Source organism: Brienomyrus brachyistius, chromosome 5 (genome assembly GCF_023856365.1).
Source record: "Brienomyrus brachyistius isolate T26 chromosome 5, BBRACH_0.4, whole genome shotgun sequence".
NCBI lineage: Eukaryota > Metazoa > Chordata > Actinopteri > Osteoglossiformes > Mormyridae > Brienomyrus > Brienomyrus brachyistius.
Genome location: NC_064537.1, coordinates 28,799,683 through 28,814,974, shown reverse-complemented (window position 1 = coordinate 28,814,974; position 15,292 = coordinate 28,799,683). Strand labels below are relative to the sequence as shown.

At 48.8% G+C, this 15,292-nt stretch overlaps 1 protein-coding gene across 2 annotated transcripts in view; it reads left to right on the top strand.

The window, feature by feature from the left end:
- Positions 1–15,292, top strand: part of LOC125741727 (protein kinase C beta type-like) — a 96,866-nt gene that overhangs the window by 65,644 nt on the left and 15,930 nt on the right. For both annotated transcript variants that reach the window (XM_049012985.1, XM_049012984.1), the window contains exons 9-15: positions 1,075–1,221; positions 4,056–4,229; positions 6,462–6,553; positions 10,113–10,175; positions 10,901–11,039; positions 12,395–12,475; positions 12,998–13,105. In XM_049012985.1, the coding sequence (XP_048868942.1) occupies positions 1,075–1,221; positions 4,056–4,229; positions 6,462–6,553; positions 10,113–10,175; positions 10,901–11,039; positions 12,395–12,475; positions 12,998–13,105 (804 nt within the window). The remainder of the gene's footprint in view (positions 1–1,074; positions 1,222–4,055; positions 4,230–6,461; positions 6,554–10,112; positions 10,176–10,900; positions 11,040–12,394; positions 12,476–12,997; positions 13,106–15,292) is intronic.

Sequence of the window (15,292 nt, the reverse complement as noted above, 5' to 3'; positions counted from 1 at the left end):
TATTTGTGCAGAAGTGAGCAGATAAAAAATCTTCTCCGTGAAGTGGGTGAGGAGGCAGATTGCAGAGCCAGAGATCAGGGAGGGTTTTTAGGGCCTTTTTTCCCCCCCAAGTCCTCATTAATTCTTCCCATCAGATGGCGTTTCCCCCGTGGCGGCTTTTCTGGTCCTACCCCTCGCAGGTGACCTTGAGTCTGGCCGAATGTGTGAGCATGTGCCTGCATGTGCGAGGGCTTCGCTTTTGGAGGCAGAAATGAAACTCCGCGTTGCAGCGACAGCTCGCCCAGAGTGGGTCCGGGAGAAAGGCACGGAGAGATGCCAAAACTCACCCACAGGAGGCAGGTTAATGGGATTTTATGGTAGATCGAGCCCCATTGCTGCTTCTGCCTGCCTACATGGATTGCTGGGAGATGCACGTGAGATCGCTCAACCCATGGAGTTAGAGGGCTGGGCGTCATCGTGGCTGGTGGGGGCGGGGCGGGACTAAGCTTGCTCCTCTTCACGGGGGGGGCAGCAAGGGGGATGTGCCTCTGCCAGGAGCCCTAATGAACACAGATTAATCAGAGCACGGCTCCATCACGCCTCGTGTCCCGGGGCTGGACAGACGGGGCCACGAGCTGCCTGCCAGCCATTAAATGTCCACCCCGGGTGGGTGTGAAAATTTGCCTGGCTGGCTGCTCCTCACAGCCCCCACCCGCCCTGCCGGTGTTTCCCCACTGCTAAAACAGCCCTTGATCAGCTGGTCTGTTGAGGATCCACGGGCAAGAGGATCCCGCCATCGCTTTTGTTCATCATTTCGCCATTTCTTGGCTTATATTCAAAGGTTTACGTTCAATCTAGTTTGAGGTTTCCCTGGTGACGCTGGTCACCATCGGCACAGGGCTGTTAATGACAGCTTGCTGTACGTTTCCCGCCTGACTCTCTACCTGTAAGCGCCTTTGTTTACACAGGACAGGAGCCGTGAGGATGGACCTGCTGAGTATGTTAATCACACCCAGAGCCTTGTTACCCTCCTGACAGCAGGCTTCCACTCAGTGCTTCTTTAACACCGAACGTCTTGTCTTCCTCTCCCCGCAGAGAGCGAAAATTGGCCCGGGCACAAAGAATGCAGATAGTTCCTCTACCAACGTCGTGCCCAAATGTGACAAGAACGGCAACCGGGACCGCGTCAAGCTGTCTGACTTCAACTTCCTCATGGTGCTGGGCAAGGGCAGCTTTGGGAAGGTAATGCCCCCCCCCCCCCCCCCCACTGCTCCATGCTCTAGGTTGTCACTGGGTTGTCTGTCTGTCGGTCAGTTTCATCACCTTCCCAAATATGTGGTGCGCGGTGAAGATTGACCAGGAGAGAAGCTTGAAAAGACCCAGAAGGGGGTATTGATGTGGGGGGGGGGGCGAAAAGTAAGTACCGATACCAACACGCCAGGTTCTGGGCACAAGCAGTTTCCATAGCAACTGACATTTCGAATAATATTGATATGTTGATGCAAACTGGCAGAGCTTCATTAAGCTCGTTAGTCGTCGTCTTGGTTGACACCATCACCCTGGCAACGAGGAAGACATTTCTTTCCACCAATTGACATCTGGGCTGGAGGGATTTAGCTGCCGATGTGTCCCAAGGCAGAGATGTGGGCAGCCGCTATGCCAGTCTCTACAGAGGGACAGGGTAGCTGATAAGAGAAGCACCGGGAAAGCTGCAAGGTATCCTCGCTATCACAGGGCATGTACTCAAAAAATGGTTTAATTCTGGAAGTGTTTCTGGAATGTATCCGCCATTCATGTATTATGTGAGTACCAGTCTTCTCGAGCAAATTTGACAGAAGTGGCTTCATTAAGAGCTTCAGGACTTTAGAGGGAAGCCGATTTGCACAGTGCAAATGACCAGGCTGAGGCAGTCTTATTTTCGGCCTATGATGATAAGATCCAAGCTGTTGGAAAAGGTGGCGGTACAAGTGGATAACGGACCGCAAGGAGGCATTCTGGCAGAATGTGGTCTATGTGATCACCAGGAGCCAAGACGGACATGAAGGCACTTAGGTCACATGTTTTATGTGTAACAGTGAATTTGCAGTTACCTTTCCTGCAGACTGATAAAGGTTTTATGACGTGGTGCTGTTCTCAGGTTTATTCCTGCTAAGTGCTGATGTTTTCACCCTCCTGTCTTCAGGGCTGTATTTCTCCCTGGCCTGGTGGGCATAGCTGGTATGCCCTGCCCGCTATGCCCGCTATGCTCCGTACAGTATGTCCCCTATGCCCGCTATGCTCCGTACAGTATGTCCCCTGTACACCCTATGCCCGCTATGTCCCCTGTGCCCCCTATGCCCGCTATGTCCCCTGTGCCCCCTATGCCCGCTATGTCCCCTGTGCCCCCTATGCCCGCTATGTCCCCTGTGCCCCCTATGCCCGCTATGTCCCCTGTGCCCCCTATGCCCTCTATGTCCCCTATGACCCCTATGCCCGCTATGTCCCCTGTGCCCCCTATGACCCCTATGCCCGCTATGTCCGCTGTGCCCCCTATGACCCCTGTGCCCGCTATGTCCCCTGTGCCCGCTATGTCCCCTGTGCCCGCTATGACCCCTATGCCCGCTATGTCCCCTGTGCCCCCTATGACCCCTATGCCCGCTATGTCCGCTGTGCCCCCTATGACCCCTGTGCCCGCTATGTCCCCTGTGCCCGCTATGTCCCCTGTGCCCGCTATGACCCCTATGCCCGCTATGTCCCCTGTGCCCCCATGTCCTGTTCATTCACACACAGGCTGGTGCAGACAGGTATGTTACGGTTCCTTACACTGATAACAACAACGCAACAGGTCTATGGTTCTAATGCTGCAGGTTTAATGTCTTTCAGGCCTAAATCTCTGCTTGTTTCTGTGGTGTCTGGGTGGCGTGTTGTGACAGATGTGTCCCCAGATTTCTTCCCAGTTGAGATTTGCTTGACTGCTATCTGCCACTCTTCTCTCCCACCCTCATTGTTTCTCTCATGGTCTCCCCCCTCGTTCCCTCCTCCCCCAACCCCCTATCTCAGCCTCCATGCTGACTGCTGAAAGGAGGACAATTGAAATCTGCTTTCCCATCACTGTTATTCCATCTCTTCATAGTTTTTGATGTTGGAATTTATCCACAGCATGGTGCAGCCAATCGTTTTATCTTACCACAATATCCAAAAAAGAGTTTAATAAAATTATGAATCATGTGTTAGTCACCATAAGGAAATGATGGATGAATTGATCTATGGGTAGATCACATTACCATCTGTTTTTATCAGATATTTAATGATCAACATGACGCTGAAATGGCTGCTGTGCTTCAGATGCAGTTTGAGTTAACAATTTATCATCAAAGCCTCCTATCCAGACCGCCCCCCCCCTCCCCCCACCCTAATTCTGCCTACTCTGGCTCAGTACAAAAGCATATCTCTGTCAACAACAAATGGATGTTGTACTCAGGCTCCTGTGTTAAGTAATGTAACGTGTCACCTTGTGAGTGTAGATAAGAGAAACGACTGCCTGGCATTGTAGGAGATAAGCCTTTCGCGAGCTCATTCAGCTCCGTGGCAGGCTGGGCCTTAGCTTGCAGGTCACCAGTGAGTCACAGCTGTGCAGGTTTGCAGGTTTATTTTTTAAAATTTTTTTTGGGGGGGTGGTCTCTGTTTCTCCCATCTGTACAGAGGATATGCTTGTTTCAGCTTTTTGGCCACTGTCTATCCATCTATGCTCTTTACAATGCGCACTGTGGTACCTTAATGCCTAAGCAATGTTTCGCCTACCTGTACGTACAGCGGGGCGTATCTGCAGAAGCCTTTGGGATTGCTATTGGTGGGGTTTAGCAGGATATCTCCTAGGAGCTTTTATGTTATCTTCTCCCTAAATGTGGAGCCATTACCTTTAGTTTGGATTGTGGGTATGGCCTCACCATAGTCCCTTACATACTTCCCATTGTTTCAGCATCTGTGGTTCTGAACTTCTGAACGCTGGCCGTCTCTCCACATTTCTGACATTTCCCCGTCTGCAGATGGAGTTCCGGAGCTTTTGATGCGTTTCCCCTCTTCTCTCGCCTTCCCAGGTGATGCTGGCTGAGAGAAAGAATACCGATGAGCTTTACGCTGTGAAGATCCTGAAGAAGGACGTTGTCATTCAGGATGATGATGTGGAGTGCACCATGGTGGAGAAGAGAGTTCTTGCTTTGTCAGGGAAGCCCCCCTTCCTCACTCAGCTACACTCCTGCTTCCAGACCATGGTAGGGGTCACAGCCACCCCTGTAGGGATGCCAAGTCCCACCCTCTCCGTAGCCCACTATGGATAATGATGGATAATGATGCCATTCTGAATACACCCATACCGTATATCCTGTCAGCTGCTATGATGTGTGCCGTATTCCCGCTGCAGGCCCCAGCGTTTCCAGCTCTGATTGGTCTGCAGAAACATCCAAATTTTCTCTGCTCAGGGTGGGGGTGGGAAATGCCGTCTCTCTCTAGGCGGAGGAGGGTAGAACGAGATTTTGCTTTATCTCCACAGGCCTGCTGGATTGAGAAGAGTTAGCAAAGTCGCTTTTATTTTTACGTTTTACGCCCAACAAATCTTCAAAGGACATGCGGCGGCTGAAGGATGCAGGCGCGTGACGGAGAGCGAGCGCTGAATGCGAATAGATGCTCTAGATGTTCTTCTGTCGTTTTGTGAAAAGATCACGAGGGTCGATCTCTCATCACACCCTCTCAGATTAAAGGCGCCCCTTCATAGCACCCTTCGTCATTGAAGGCCTGATATCATTCCAGTCTTTCTGATAGCTTGATTCAGATGCTCATATGTATGTGGAATGTGATTATCATTAAACGTGGTGGAATAAATATGATTTTCAGCCAACAAATGAGTAGCTCCCCTTCAGCGAGGCTCATTAGTTACGGTCAGCATATATTAAAAGCTCAGCAATCACTTTTGAACATGCTAGAGGTGTCAGAGCTTGCTGTAACCGAGAGTGCTGTGAAATCAACCATGTGGTTTACCATTCTCTCCCTACCCTCTGGGTTTGGGGATTCCCAGGAACCAGAACAATATTATTGGCCACCTCCTCCATGTACATGACCCAGCAAGCCTCTATGATAGGTCAGAGCTGGAGTCCTCTTTTAAGAATCGCCACTCCACAGGAGAATGAACCATCATGTGCCTGAATTCCCTTGGCCACTTCATCTAGTACTGGAGGTATTCAAATTAGTGCCCACAAGGGACTGAAAACAGAAGGGAGATATTTGTATAGTGTGGGAAGAAGAAAGTTGGAGCAACATCCGCTATCTGTTATGTAGTGTTTATGGGATTCGCTGTCTACTGTAGTTAGGAGTTGGGCCATGAAGGGGGGGGTAATGTAATAGTTTTACATTAGCTGGTTCATTCATGGTTGAGGGCGGTTGCTAATTTGCATTAGCGGGTGCTTCTAAAGAGCACAGAGCAACCAGGGAACTGACAGAGAATGAAAAAGTGACCTTGAGTGGCAGGTTGTCCAGTAAGTGTCCTGTCTGTTTCCCTGGAGCAGCCGCCGGTTAGGGAGGGGCGGGGGTGTGCCTGGTGTGCTGGGGCTTGGCCAGGCACCAGCAGAATGGCCCCGCAGCCATGTCTGACTCGCAGGAATTCTGCATCTCTACCCACAACTCCTCATGTTCTTTGGATGCATCCGAAATCACATACTTGCACCATATTTTTCATTAGAAGTCTGCTACTTGACTGTTGATGAGGTACATTCTGCAGGTATGCATGAAAACAGTATGCATACACTTGGACATACTGCAGTTGCTATCTTGCCTATTACCTGACCTGGATGTTTACCAATGACACAGTTTGACTCGTTTGAAAGTTGAAAACTGTTAAACTATCAATAAACAAATACACATTTGAGGGAACTTATGTAACTGGGTACTGTTTTCTACTTAAATTTCTACAAAGACAGACCAATTCAACTATCTTGATTTTTCATGAATATTAGCTGATACCAGTATGGTAACAAATATATCATGCATCTCTAAGGGTAACATTACTTTTCTTTACTTAGTCTTGACCATTGCTACTGTAGCTGGAAAAAAAGAACAACTTTTTTTGCAGGCAAAACAGGCATTTCCCCAAAACACTGATTATCTTAACCGTTAGAAAGGACATTCTGCACTACAAAATATGAGATTCCCAAGAGCGTCGGAGCTGAAAGATCAACACTATTATGCTTAGTTTCTCAATATAAGCGTGTCCTGCTTTGGCATCCGGCATTTCTGCAATTTCTGTACTAGCACTGCAAGTTTGTATGTATACTTGGAGCACGTAGATGCAAAAGCGCGCAACCTGGAAGTAGTAGTATCTGTATTTCTCTTTTGTCATGATGCATCAGTGCCTCTTTAGACCCCTGCGTACCGTCTAACAGTTGCACACTTTGGAATTTTACACCCTGGGTTGGCTTTCGGCCCCCCTAATCCCCACCCGTGTTCTCCTGCAGGACCGCCTCTACTTCGTGATGGAGTACATCAATGGTGGGGACCTCATGTACCAGATCCAGCAGGTCGGAAAGTTCAAGGAGCCTCACGCCGTGTGAGTACATCGCCACCCTCCCCCCCCGCCCAGACGGAGTACAGTGCAGTACAGACACCTGTCCCCATTTATTTGGGGGGAAATCAGGAATAGTCCTCCACTATGCGCTGCTTCAGAATGAATGTGTAGTAGGCAGGAATAGATGAAAAAGGAGGCAGGGCTGGAAGCTCCATTCAGCCATATTGACAGGTCTTGACCTTTCCTTCTGAGCCGTACCTAAGTGGCGTGCTTCTCCCTGCCCTTTTCTCACCATTAAAGCCCCTCAGCCAGACCCCCCCCATACCGTGGTGTACAGAGCCTACTTGCTGTCAGCTACTTACTGATGTGTTTCACTGCCTCCTCGCAGTTGAGGGAGGGTTGTTATTTGTATTAAAGGGCGGAGGTGAGCGTGGCCTCGCCACTCCGCCCCGTAACATTTTAGTGCGTCATTAGCTCACAGGAAGGAAGCGTGCTTATCTGTGTGAAGCCTGGGGTGTGCTTGGAGATGCTATCTGTGTGTGTGTGTGTGTGTGTGTGTGTGTGTGTGTGTGTGTGTGTGGTCTAGGTATATCTTACCTTTTGGGGACCAAATGTTATTTTTTACCTTAACTGGTCCCCATATGGGAAAAGTATTGTATAAAAATCTGTGACTGCAATGAAAAAACCAAAAATGCAAAACGTCTTGTATTTTGTTTGATTAGGTAAGGTTATGGATAGGGCTGGGTAGGGGTTAAGGTTGTCATAATTAACATTTTTCCGATAGAAATGAATGGGTCGTCCCAAAAAAGATGTGATTGCACGACTGTGTGTGTGTGTGTGTGTGTGTGTGTGTGTGTGTGTGTGTGTGTGTGTGTGTGTGTGTGTGTGTGTGTGGAGGGGGGAGAGAGAGGTTCACATAAGCGATGGCCTGATGGCCTGGGACCAGCAAAATATTATATTAGGCACGTTGATTAACCAATCAATGGTCCATTTGGGAGGAGTTGCATTTGGTCCCATGACAGTGTTTCAGGCAATTACAGTTACGATGTAGCATGCTGAAGGTAAGCTACTCAGCTAGCTAACGTTTTAATGTATCTTTGCTCATAAATGACAATAGGCACAAAAACGTGACTCTCATGTCAATCAGCCACTCAGCTAGCAAACAACCCTCATTGTAGCTAATCTGTGCTATATTAACCATATACCTTAAACGTAGCTTTAAACGAAGTTTAGTGTCCATTGCATTGTGAATACAAAAATGCAGAAGTACTTACAAGACCATACTTCCCATATCCATTAGTGCTCTAGGTCGCTTGGCTGCTTTTGTTCTTATCCAAGATGACATATTTGAACGATATCCAATCCTGAGAGAAGTTCAAGCCGTCATGGACATGCTTGGTACTAGGCCTGTCACGATAACAAATTTTGCTGGACGATTAATTGTCCCAGGAATTATTGCGATAAATGATAACATTGCCGTTGTGAGACCATTTTCAGCTGATGTAATAATAATGGCATATTAATGCAAGTTCACCCTTTCAACGATCAATAAACTTTAATTTCTAAAGAACATTTAACACTGGGACTGGAAGACATTTTTAATATCCAAAATAAATAAACAAAACAACCAAAAACAATAAAAAAGGATTCTGTCTGTTAACAAAAAAAGCAGTTGAATAAAAACCAAACAGAACCAAAAACAATAAATAAAATGGATTATGAAGTCTCTGTAAACAAAATCGCCCTTAAAATATTAAACATTAGGCTCAGACAGGGAAAACAGGCAAAACTGCCAGTTAGGACCTTTGTAAACAAAAAGTGTGAACTAACAACAAAACACTGCATGTGAATAAAAGCAGGAGCCTCAACAGGCCGTATGCAAATCTGTAGCTGCTTTAGTCTGGAAAATTCCAAGTGAGAAATATAAATTATTGCATATAATCATATTGATATAATTTATTGCCACATTTTACTTTACCGCTTATAGTGAACAAATCTACCTGGGCGAAATTGATAATTATAATCGGATGATCATCATAACCGATTTTTTTCTTCTTCATGTCTTAGTCTAACGCCAGCCACAAAGTTGAATGAATAAGATTTCCCTTCGTATCCGTGGATGTAAGACAAGGCAAACGTCTTAAAGCCCTTCTCTAATTTACTCATTGGTACTTTGGAGAAGGATTTACAAAAGCGATGTACGTCATTGATCATAAATCCCGTAAACGGCATGTCATTTTTCACAGACCGGAAATGAGCGAGCCACATTTCCATGAACGCGGAAGCTGACGTGCAAAGAGCCCACTGACACGAGAGTGTACGCCTCATTGAGCCGACTCTTTTTAGTGAACGATGGGAGCCGGCTCCTGTTTAAGAGCCGTTTTATTAATGTTTATAGAATTGTCTGGGTTTTTGAGCTGCCTTAACATTAAGGACAACAGTGGCCGGAACACGTTGTCTTCTGAAAAAGCCCACCCACGAGATGGCATCTTATTTTTAACAAGCTCAAATCAGGTCACGCTAATCAGCGTCAGGTTAAATGAAGAGAGGGGCGGGTTTTTTAAAAAGAGCCGCTTAGGAACCGAAAGAGCCGGCTCTTCCTGGTGAGCTGAGCCAAATGAGCCGGTTTGCTAAAAAGAGCCGATATTCCCATTTGGTAGAGAGAGACACGAGGAAAACAAACAAGCATGCAAATGAAAATTATCGCATCCGGAAAAATTATCGACCTCATTTTAATTATTGCACAATTAATTGATTTATCGTTTATCGCGACAGGCCTACTTGGTACTCTGAATTACTGCTGGATTGAATACATTGTATTGTTCTGCCATTGGGGAAACTCAGTTTTATAAAAATCCGTGAATCCGTTCAATCAAAAAAGGGGTGGCAGCTGCATCCACTGTGGGATGTCATCTTGTCCATGTAAGTGGGGGCTGCTGGCTCGGCCCTCCTAGCAGAATGCTGTCTTTCTTTATTTATTCATCTCACTTTTCTCCTGGTTTCATATCCCTCTGTTTACTTACCCTGTTAAGAAGTATTTCAGAAGGACGCAAACAGCATCGAGGGGGAGAATGGAGGTGTGATGTTGCTCGGTCATCGCTGCCACTCGTTGTGCTGTTTTTCATTCCAGTGCCCCCCCCCCCCCCCCCCACAGTTCCCAAAGCCCGGGTGTCTGACAGCCTCATAGATATCTGCAGTTCAGGGGGCCTGGTGGAACGGGGGGGTTGGAGAGAGTTGCCCTGTAGGATGGATAAGAGGCAGCCTGCCCCAGTTACGTCCCCCGTCACGTCATTCACTGCGCCTCTTTCTCATTGGTCCTGCACCTTACACGCGCTTCTGTCCCTGTGTTTATCTGCATGCGCTGAACTCCGCCCCCATGCCACTGCCCCCTCAGGCCTAGTTAATGCTGCGGCTCCTTCCGTGCCATGTGACCTTGCAGGAGGTCCATTTTCAGATGGGTTTTTGTTGATCCCAGCTTTTTTACTTCACCAGCAGCGTCTCCAAAGCTAATATCTAAAATCGTCTCTCTCTCTCTCTCTCTCTCCCTCCCTCATATTCTCTCCCTCGCTCTCTCTCCACCCCCCCATCCCCCCATGTGCAGGTTCTACGCTGCTGAGATTGCCATCGGTCTCTTCTTCCTCCATTCAAAGGGCATCGTGTATCGGTGAGTGCTATATGGGTCCCGTGAGACTAGCTCCTCCCCCCCTGCCATGCCCCCCAAGGCGTCCCTGTCCATGAATGGCCGGTGCTGTCTGATCGGCAGAGCACTCACTGTGGTAGCTGTCACATCCGGGAGTTTCACCCCCTGTCCTCCATGGCCCTCCGATCACCGGGCTCGGCTATCCCGGCTGCCCCCTCTCTGCTCCACATCTGGGCCTCGAAGCCAACCTGAAGTGCCCATGTTGAAGTGTCCTCCTGATTTCCTCCCTCAATCTGAATACATGTGATTAGGTGACCTGGCATCTCTAAATTGCCCTTTGTGTGTGTGTGTGGGAACTGCCTGTGATGCAGTAGCATTCTGGCTGGTGTGTCCCCAGCCTCATGCCCTGTGCTTTGCCGTGACCCTGTACTGGGTGAGCAGCAGGAAGACTTAAAGCTTTTCCCCGCTCATGTTTCCTTTAAAGAGCCTGCCAGCTCTCACGGACTGACAGCGGGTCTCGTCCGTAGCAGATAGAGCATGGTGCCCCTGGTCCACTGGGACTCACAGCACTCTGGCTGCTGCGTGAGACGCGGGCCGCGTTCATGAATAGTTAAACATGCATTTTGCCCCTTTCTGCTGGTCTCTTCTGACACACTTCACAACCTGACCTGGAGAGAGCCCCCCCAACCCCCAACCCTCAGCCTCTGACGGAGCATCCCTCACTGTTCCCTACCTGCCTTCCATCACAGGGACCTCAAATTGGATAATGTGATGCTGGACTCGGAAGGGCACATCAAGATCGCCGACTTCGGCATGTGTAAGGAAAACATGTGGGACGGCGTGACCACGAAGACCTTCTGCGGCACCCCCGACTACATCGCGCCCGAGGTGAGGGGCAACTCACATTTTCGAGTTTCCGGGGTAGTTCGAACACTCCTCAGGAACTCTCTCAGAGAGCTCTGCTGTGATAGCCAGACGGGCGCTTACCTGCGGCCCTCCATCGATTGTTGGCGTGTCATTGACTCAAGCTCCTCGTCCCTCCAACTAGTCCGCTCATCTCTCAGGGCTGTATGTCCTCTCAGGTGTCTGAGATGCAGTGAGTCAGACCATGTGCAGCTGGATTCCATCAAACCAGGTCCTTATGCGCTGCATCCTCCCCGTTTGGTGTGACTGCGAGCTGGGGAGGTGGAGTTATCTCGGTTACAGGCCAGAGCACCAACGGAACCTTGAACCTTAAATCACAAAAAGCCCATATAATTCAAACTCCACTCTGCTCCACACTCGAGTCCAAGTGTCTCAGGCATGAATTTAGTTATTTTTAGGGACTGGAATTGCATCGTATTATCAGGGCTGAGCGCCTTGCCAATGCAGCCGTTCTGTCAACTCCATGCATTTTCTTTCCACTATCAGGAATTGGTGTTGCACACTAAATTAAAAAAATAACAATAACTCTGTCCCAGAGGAACACATTTCCTAATAGAAAATATGCAGCACCGTTGTTTGGGTTTATGTGTGGAAAGGATTATGTGCTAATGTGGTGTTTGTGTTTCACTGTATTCCCAGCGTAAGAATGATAAATACCTTGGTGTGAAAGTGTTTCCAGAGCCCCCGTGCAGCCGGACCGAGGGTGGCATGCAGGGGGATTCCGAGGCAGACCCATAATTAAGTAGATTAGGTATCACGCGATTTTGACAGAACAGCAGATGGCTTCAGCCGCGGTCTGACTGCTCAGCAGCAAGGAGACCCATCACAGACACGCATTTGTACGATTCCATTTGGGAAGAGAGAGTGCAGGATCGACTTCCCCATGGTGGAACCAGGGTGGACAAAAGAAAATCCAGTGGATTCTCACGTGGTCACTCTAGCAGTTTAATTTGGATGAAACGGCATGCTGATTTCTCAAAGTGAGTCATTAATAATTTGCCATAACAAAGTGCCAATGTGCACCACTAGGGGCAGCGTTCGGGACATGGCCGTGCTACATCTGTGGTATTGGATCGCGTCCTCCGTGCTCTGGTTGTACAACGCACACATGCAGACATCTGTGTGACAGGAAAACAGTTCTTGAAATCCTGCTCGTCTTCATGTGTCACTGAGAGCCATTAACCAACCACTAACTAGCCATTAAGTTTCCCTCTGCCCGACAGTGACCCCCCCCACCCGGTTTGTGGTTGCGTACTGTGAATGACGTGTTTAGACTACTTTCAAGCTGACGGCGTTCTTCGCCCCCTCCTGTCCCCCAGATCATCGCCTACCAGCCGTACGGGAAGTCCGTGGATTGGTGGGCGTTTGGGGTCCTGCTGTACGAGATGCTGGCTGGACAGGTGGGTATGAAGCAGTCTTGGCGACCCTATCAGGTGCTTCATAGGACCCAGTGGAGGTCTGCTGCTCCCCTCCTCTCCTCAGCTGCTCTAAGGAATCCAGGGTTTCCAGCAACGGACTGTCGATAGGCCTGAGCCATCTGGGCTCTGCACTCCTCGGGGTTTACGTTAATCGGTACTGACCCGGCTACAGTGCCCTGCTGAGCATTTTCAGGTGTGTCATCTGAGGAACTGCAGCCACATCCAGCGGGTGGGGGGCGTTTGCGACCCCGATGTGCCGCGTCCCTTAAGCGCGGAGGGTTTAGCCTCAATTCCCCAAAGTGCTTGGCCGCTGTGCACGTGGATCCCAGTCAAACTGCATGTGGTGTCGCTTAGTGTAAGATGTTCTAGAACCTGCGTTCTAGTGTTGGATGCCACCGTAGTAGATAAGCTGCTCCGCCGGCTGCTGTGTTACAGGGGTGTGTGCGGATGGTATGCCCCTCTTTTCATTAAAATGCGACCTCTCCGCTGTCTTCCTGCTCGCAGCCCCCCTTCGACGGCGAGGACGAAGATGAGCTCTTCCAGTCGATCATGGAGCACCATGTGTCCTACCCCAAAGCCATGTCCAAGGAGGCTGTGGCCATCTGCAAAGGGGTGGGTCGCTCGTCCCTCTCGCGGCGACACACGCGACCGATCTGCACGCTCACGTCACCACAATTCTGAGGGAGTGACACCCATTAAATCTGTGCCGGGCCACAGAGCCACACGTTCCGTATAATCGCATTTAGGGAATGTGCCAGAACGCTGTCCTCACATGGATGCGTGTGCTACCTTGCGGTAAGGCTCGCTGACTCATCAAGCCTTTCCCAAACATTTGTGAAAGGTATTTACTCACGTTTATTAGTAATAGTTCGTCTGGAGAGCCGTGAATCTGTTCGTTTGTTTAAGCGCACATTAATCTTGATATTCCATTAGCATGCATGGGTGGTATGTGCTCGTGTAAGGCGGCTCTATGAGTGCAACAGCCCCTTAGCTGCTGCCCCACACAGGTATCTGTTGGTGCCTCAATACCCCCCCCCAATTTAGGGTGGTGTCAGAGGAGGGGCCCGCCCAGTGCTGGGCCAAAATTTGACTTTATTACTGTTACAAGTAGCAAGATATGTGTGACATCTCTGCTAATATACATTTGTGTTTGAACATGCCTTTCGCATTTTTTTAACATCTAGAGCTGACGTGAGCAAAAGCTAGATTTTTACTGGTAATTATTCAGATAATTTTTTGAACATTTATGTTGAAATCTATGAAAATGAAGAGATTTTTGCCCCAAAAAATATTCATTGCATTAATAATTAAATATAAGAAACCTGGAAAAATGTGCAGATTCAATTGATTTCTGCATGTATTTTCAAGCCTCTCTTATTGTGGCTTTCTGGGAGCATGAAAATAATGATTTAAAATGACCTCAGAGTTGGCCCTCCACTGAAAATAATTGCCTGATCTAGGACAAAGCTGGGACACTCTGGGCCAGTGGCCTCCTGTTGGGTTTGTTTTCCCCTGGCCAGCGATGGTGCTGCCGTTTAACCGGCATCTGAATGGAAAGCGTTCACTTTGAGGGTCTAGCTTCAGAAAGCATGTCCAGCTGCCCTGTCCCTCTGATACATCAGGAGAGGGGAACGCTCCTTTGTCAAGGAAGAGAGACTTTCCTTCTCCTATGGAATCTGTAATGGGGGGGGGGCCTCAAGGGATCGGTTTTCTAATAGATTTATGCTAATTCAAGCATTAAATAATGAATTAAGCGTGTGGCGCCGTGCATTTCAATGCACCTGCTTTTGTGTGACTGCCATGAAAGCGCAGCCTTGTGCCGTTTGAATTCTGACCAAAAACGTGGCCCTTCTCTGAGTTAGTGGTCATTCCCTACCCACCCCCCGCCATTGTTTTGCTTGCTTTGTGTTTACCGAGAGCTTTCATCCAGATGGAGCGGCTGTTCAGGAAACTGTAAGGTCACCGCTGGACTTCTGTGGAGGTGAAGCGGATTCAGAAAAGGAGCAGCGAAGCCGCAGGAATGCGTGGGTCTGCACACAGCGACCCGAGCGTAGTCACTGCCGAAGTTTTTATGAAAGGGTTATCTGGCTAGCCGGGTAACAGGGCCCAGTGTACTGCCTCACAGAGACCAAACGCAGTAACTGTACTGACACTTAATTTTGCACTGTCTTTAAGACTTAAGTGAAAAACTAAGATATGATGTTACGTAATAAAACACAGCATATGAAGACCCATTCATCCAGCCATCCATTTTCTGTAACCACTCATCCTATTCAGGGTCACGGGGGGTTCAGCACTTAACCCAGAGGCTATGGGCACAAGGCAGGTGTGAGGTAAGAGTGATAACCACCATGTCATCGTGCTGCCCCTCTATAAAGACCCTATTTCGGCAGACTGTTTTGATAAAATATGCAGTGACTGTGTTTTGCCATTGTGGGGCAGTATAAATGTATGCAGGGGGGACAGGTTATTTTATACTGCCTTGCGGACACACTGCCAGGGCTGCTCCTGCACGGTTCCCTATGGAAGGAGGCACGGTTCAGAGGCTGCCCCTGGCGAATCTGTCGCCGTTCCAGCGCGTTTCTGTGGACTGGAGCCAGTACTGAGATATGCAGAGGGGCACTGACATGCGTATTCATGAGGAAGAAATTAATAAATGTGTCATTTACAGGAGGAAATGGTATGAATCATTTTGAGTGCCACCTTCATGCGGCAGGAATGTAAACAACAGATTTCCTGCAGTAAATAAATAAATGGTGACAGAAGCCCCCCCCAGCCGGAGGTGGCTGTGTGACACTC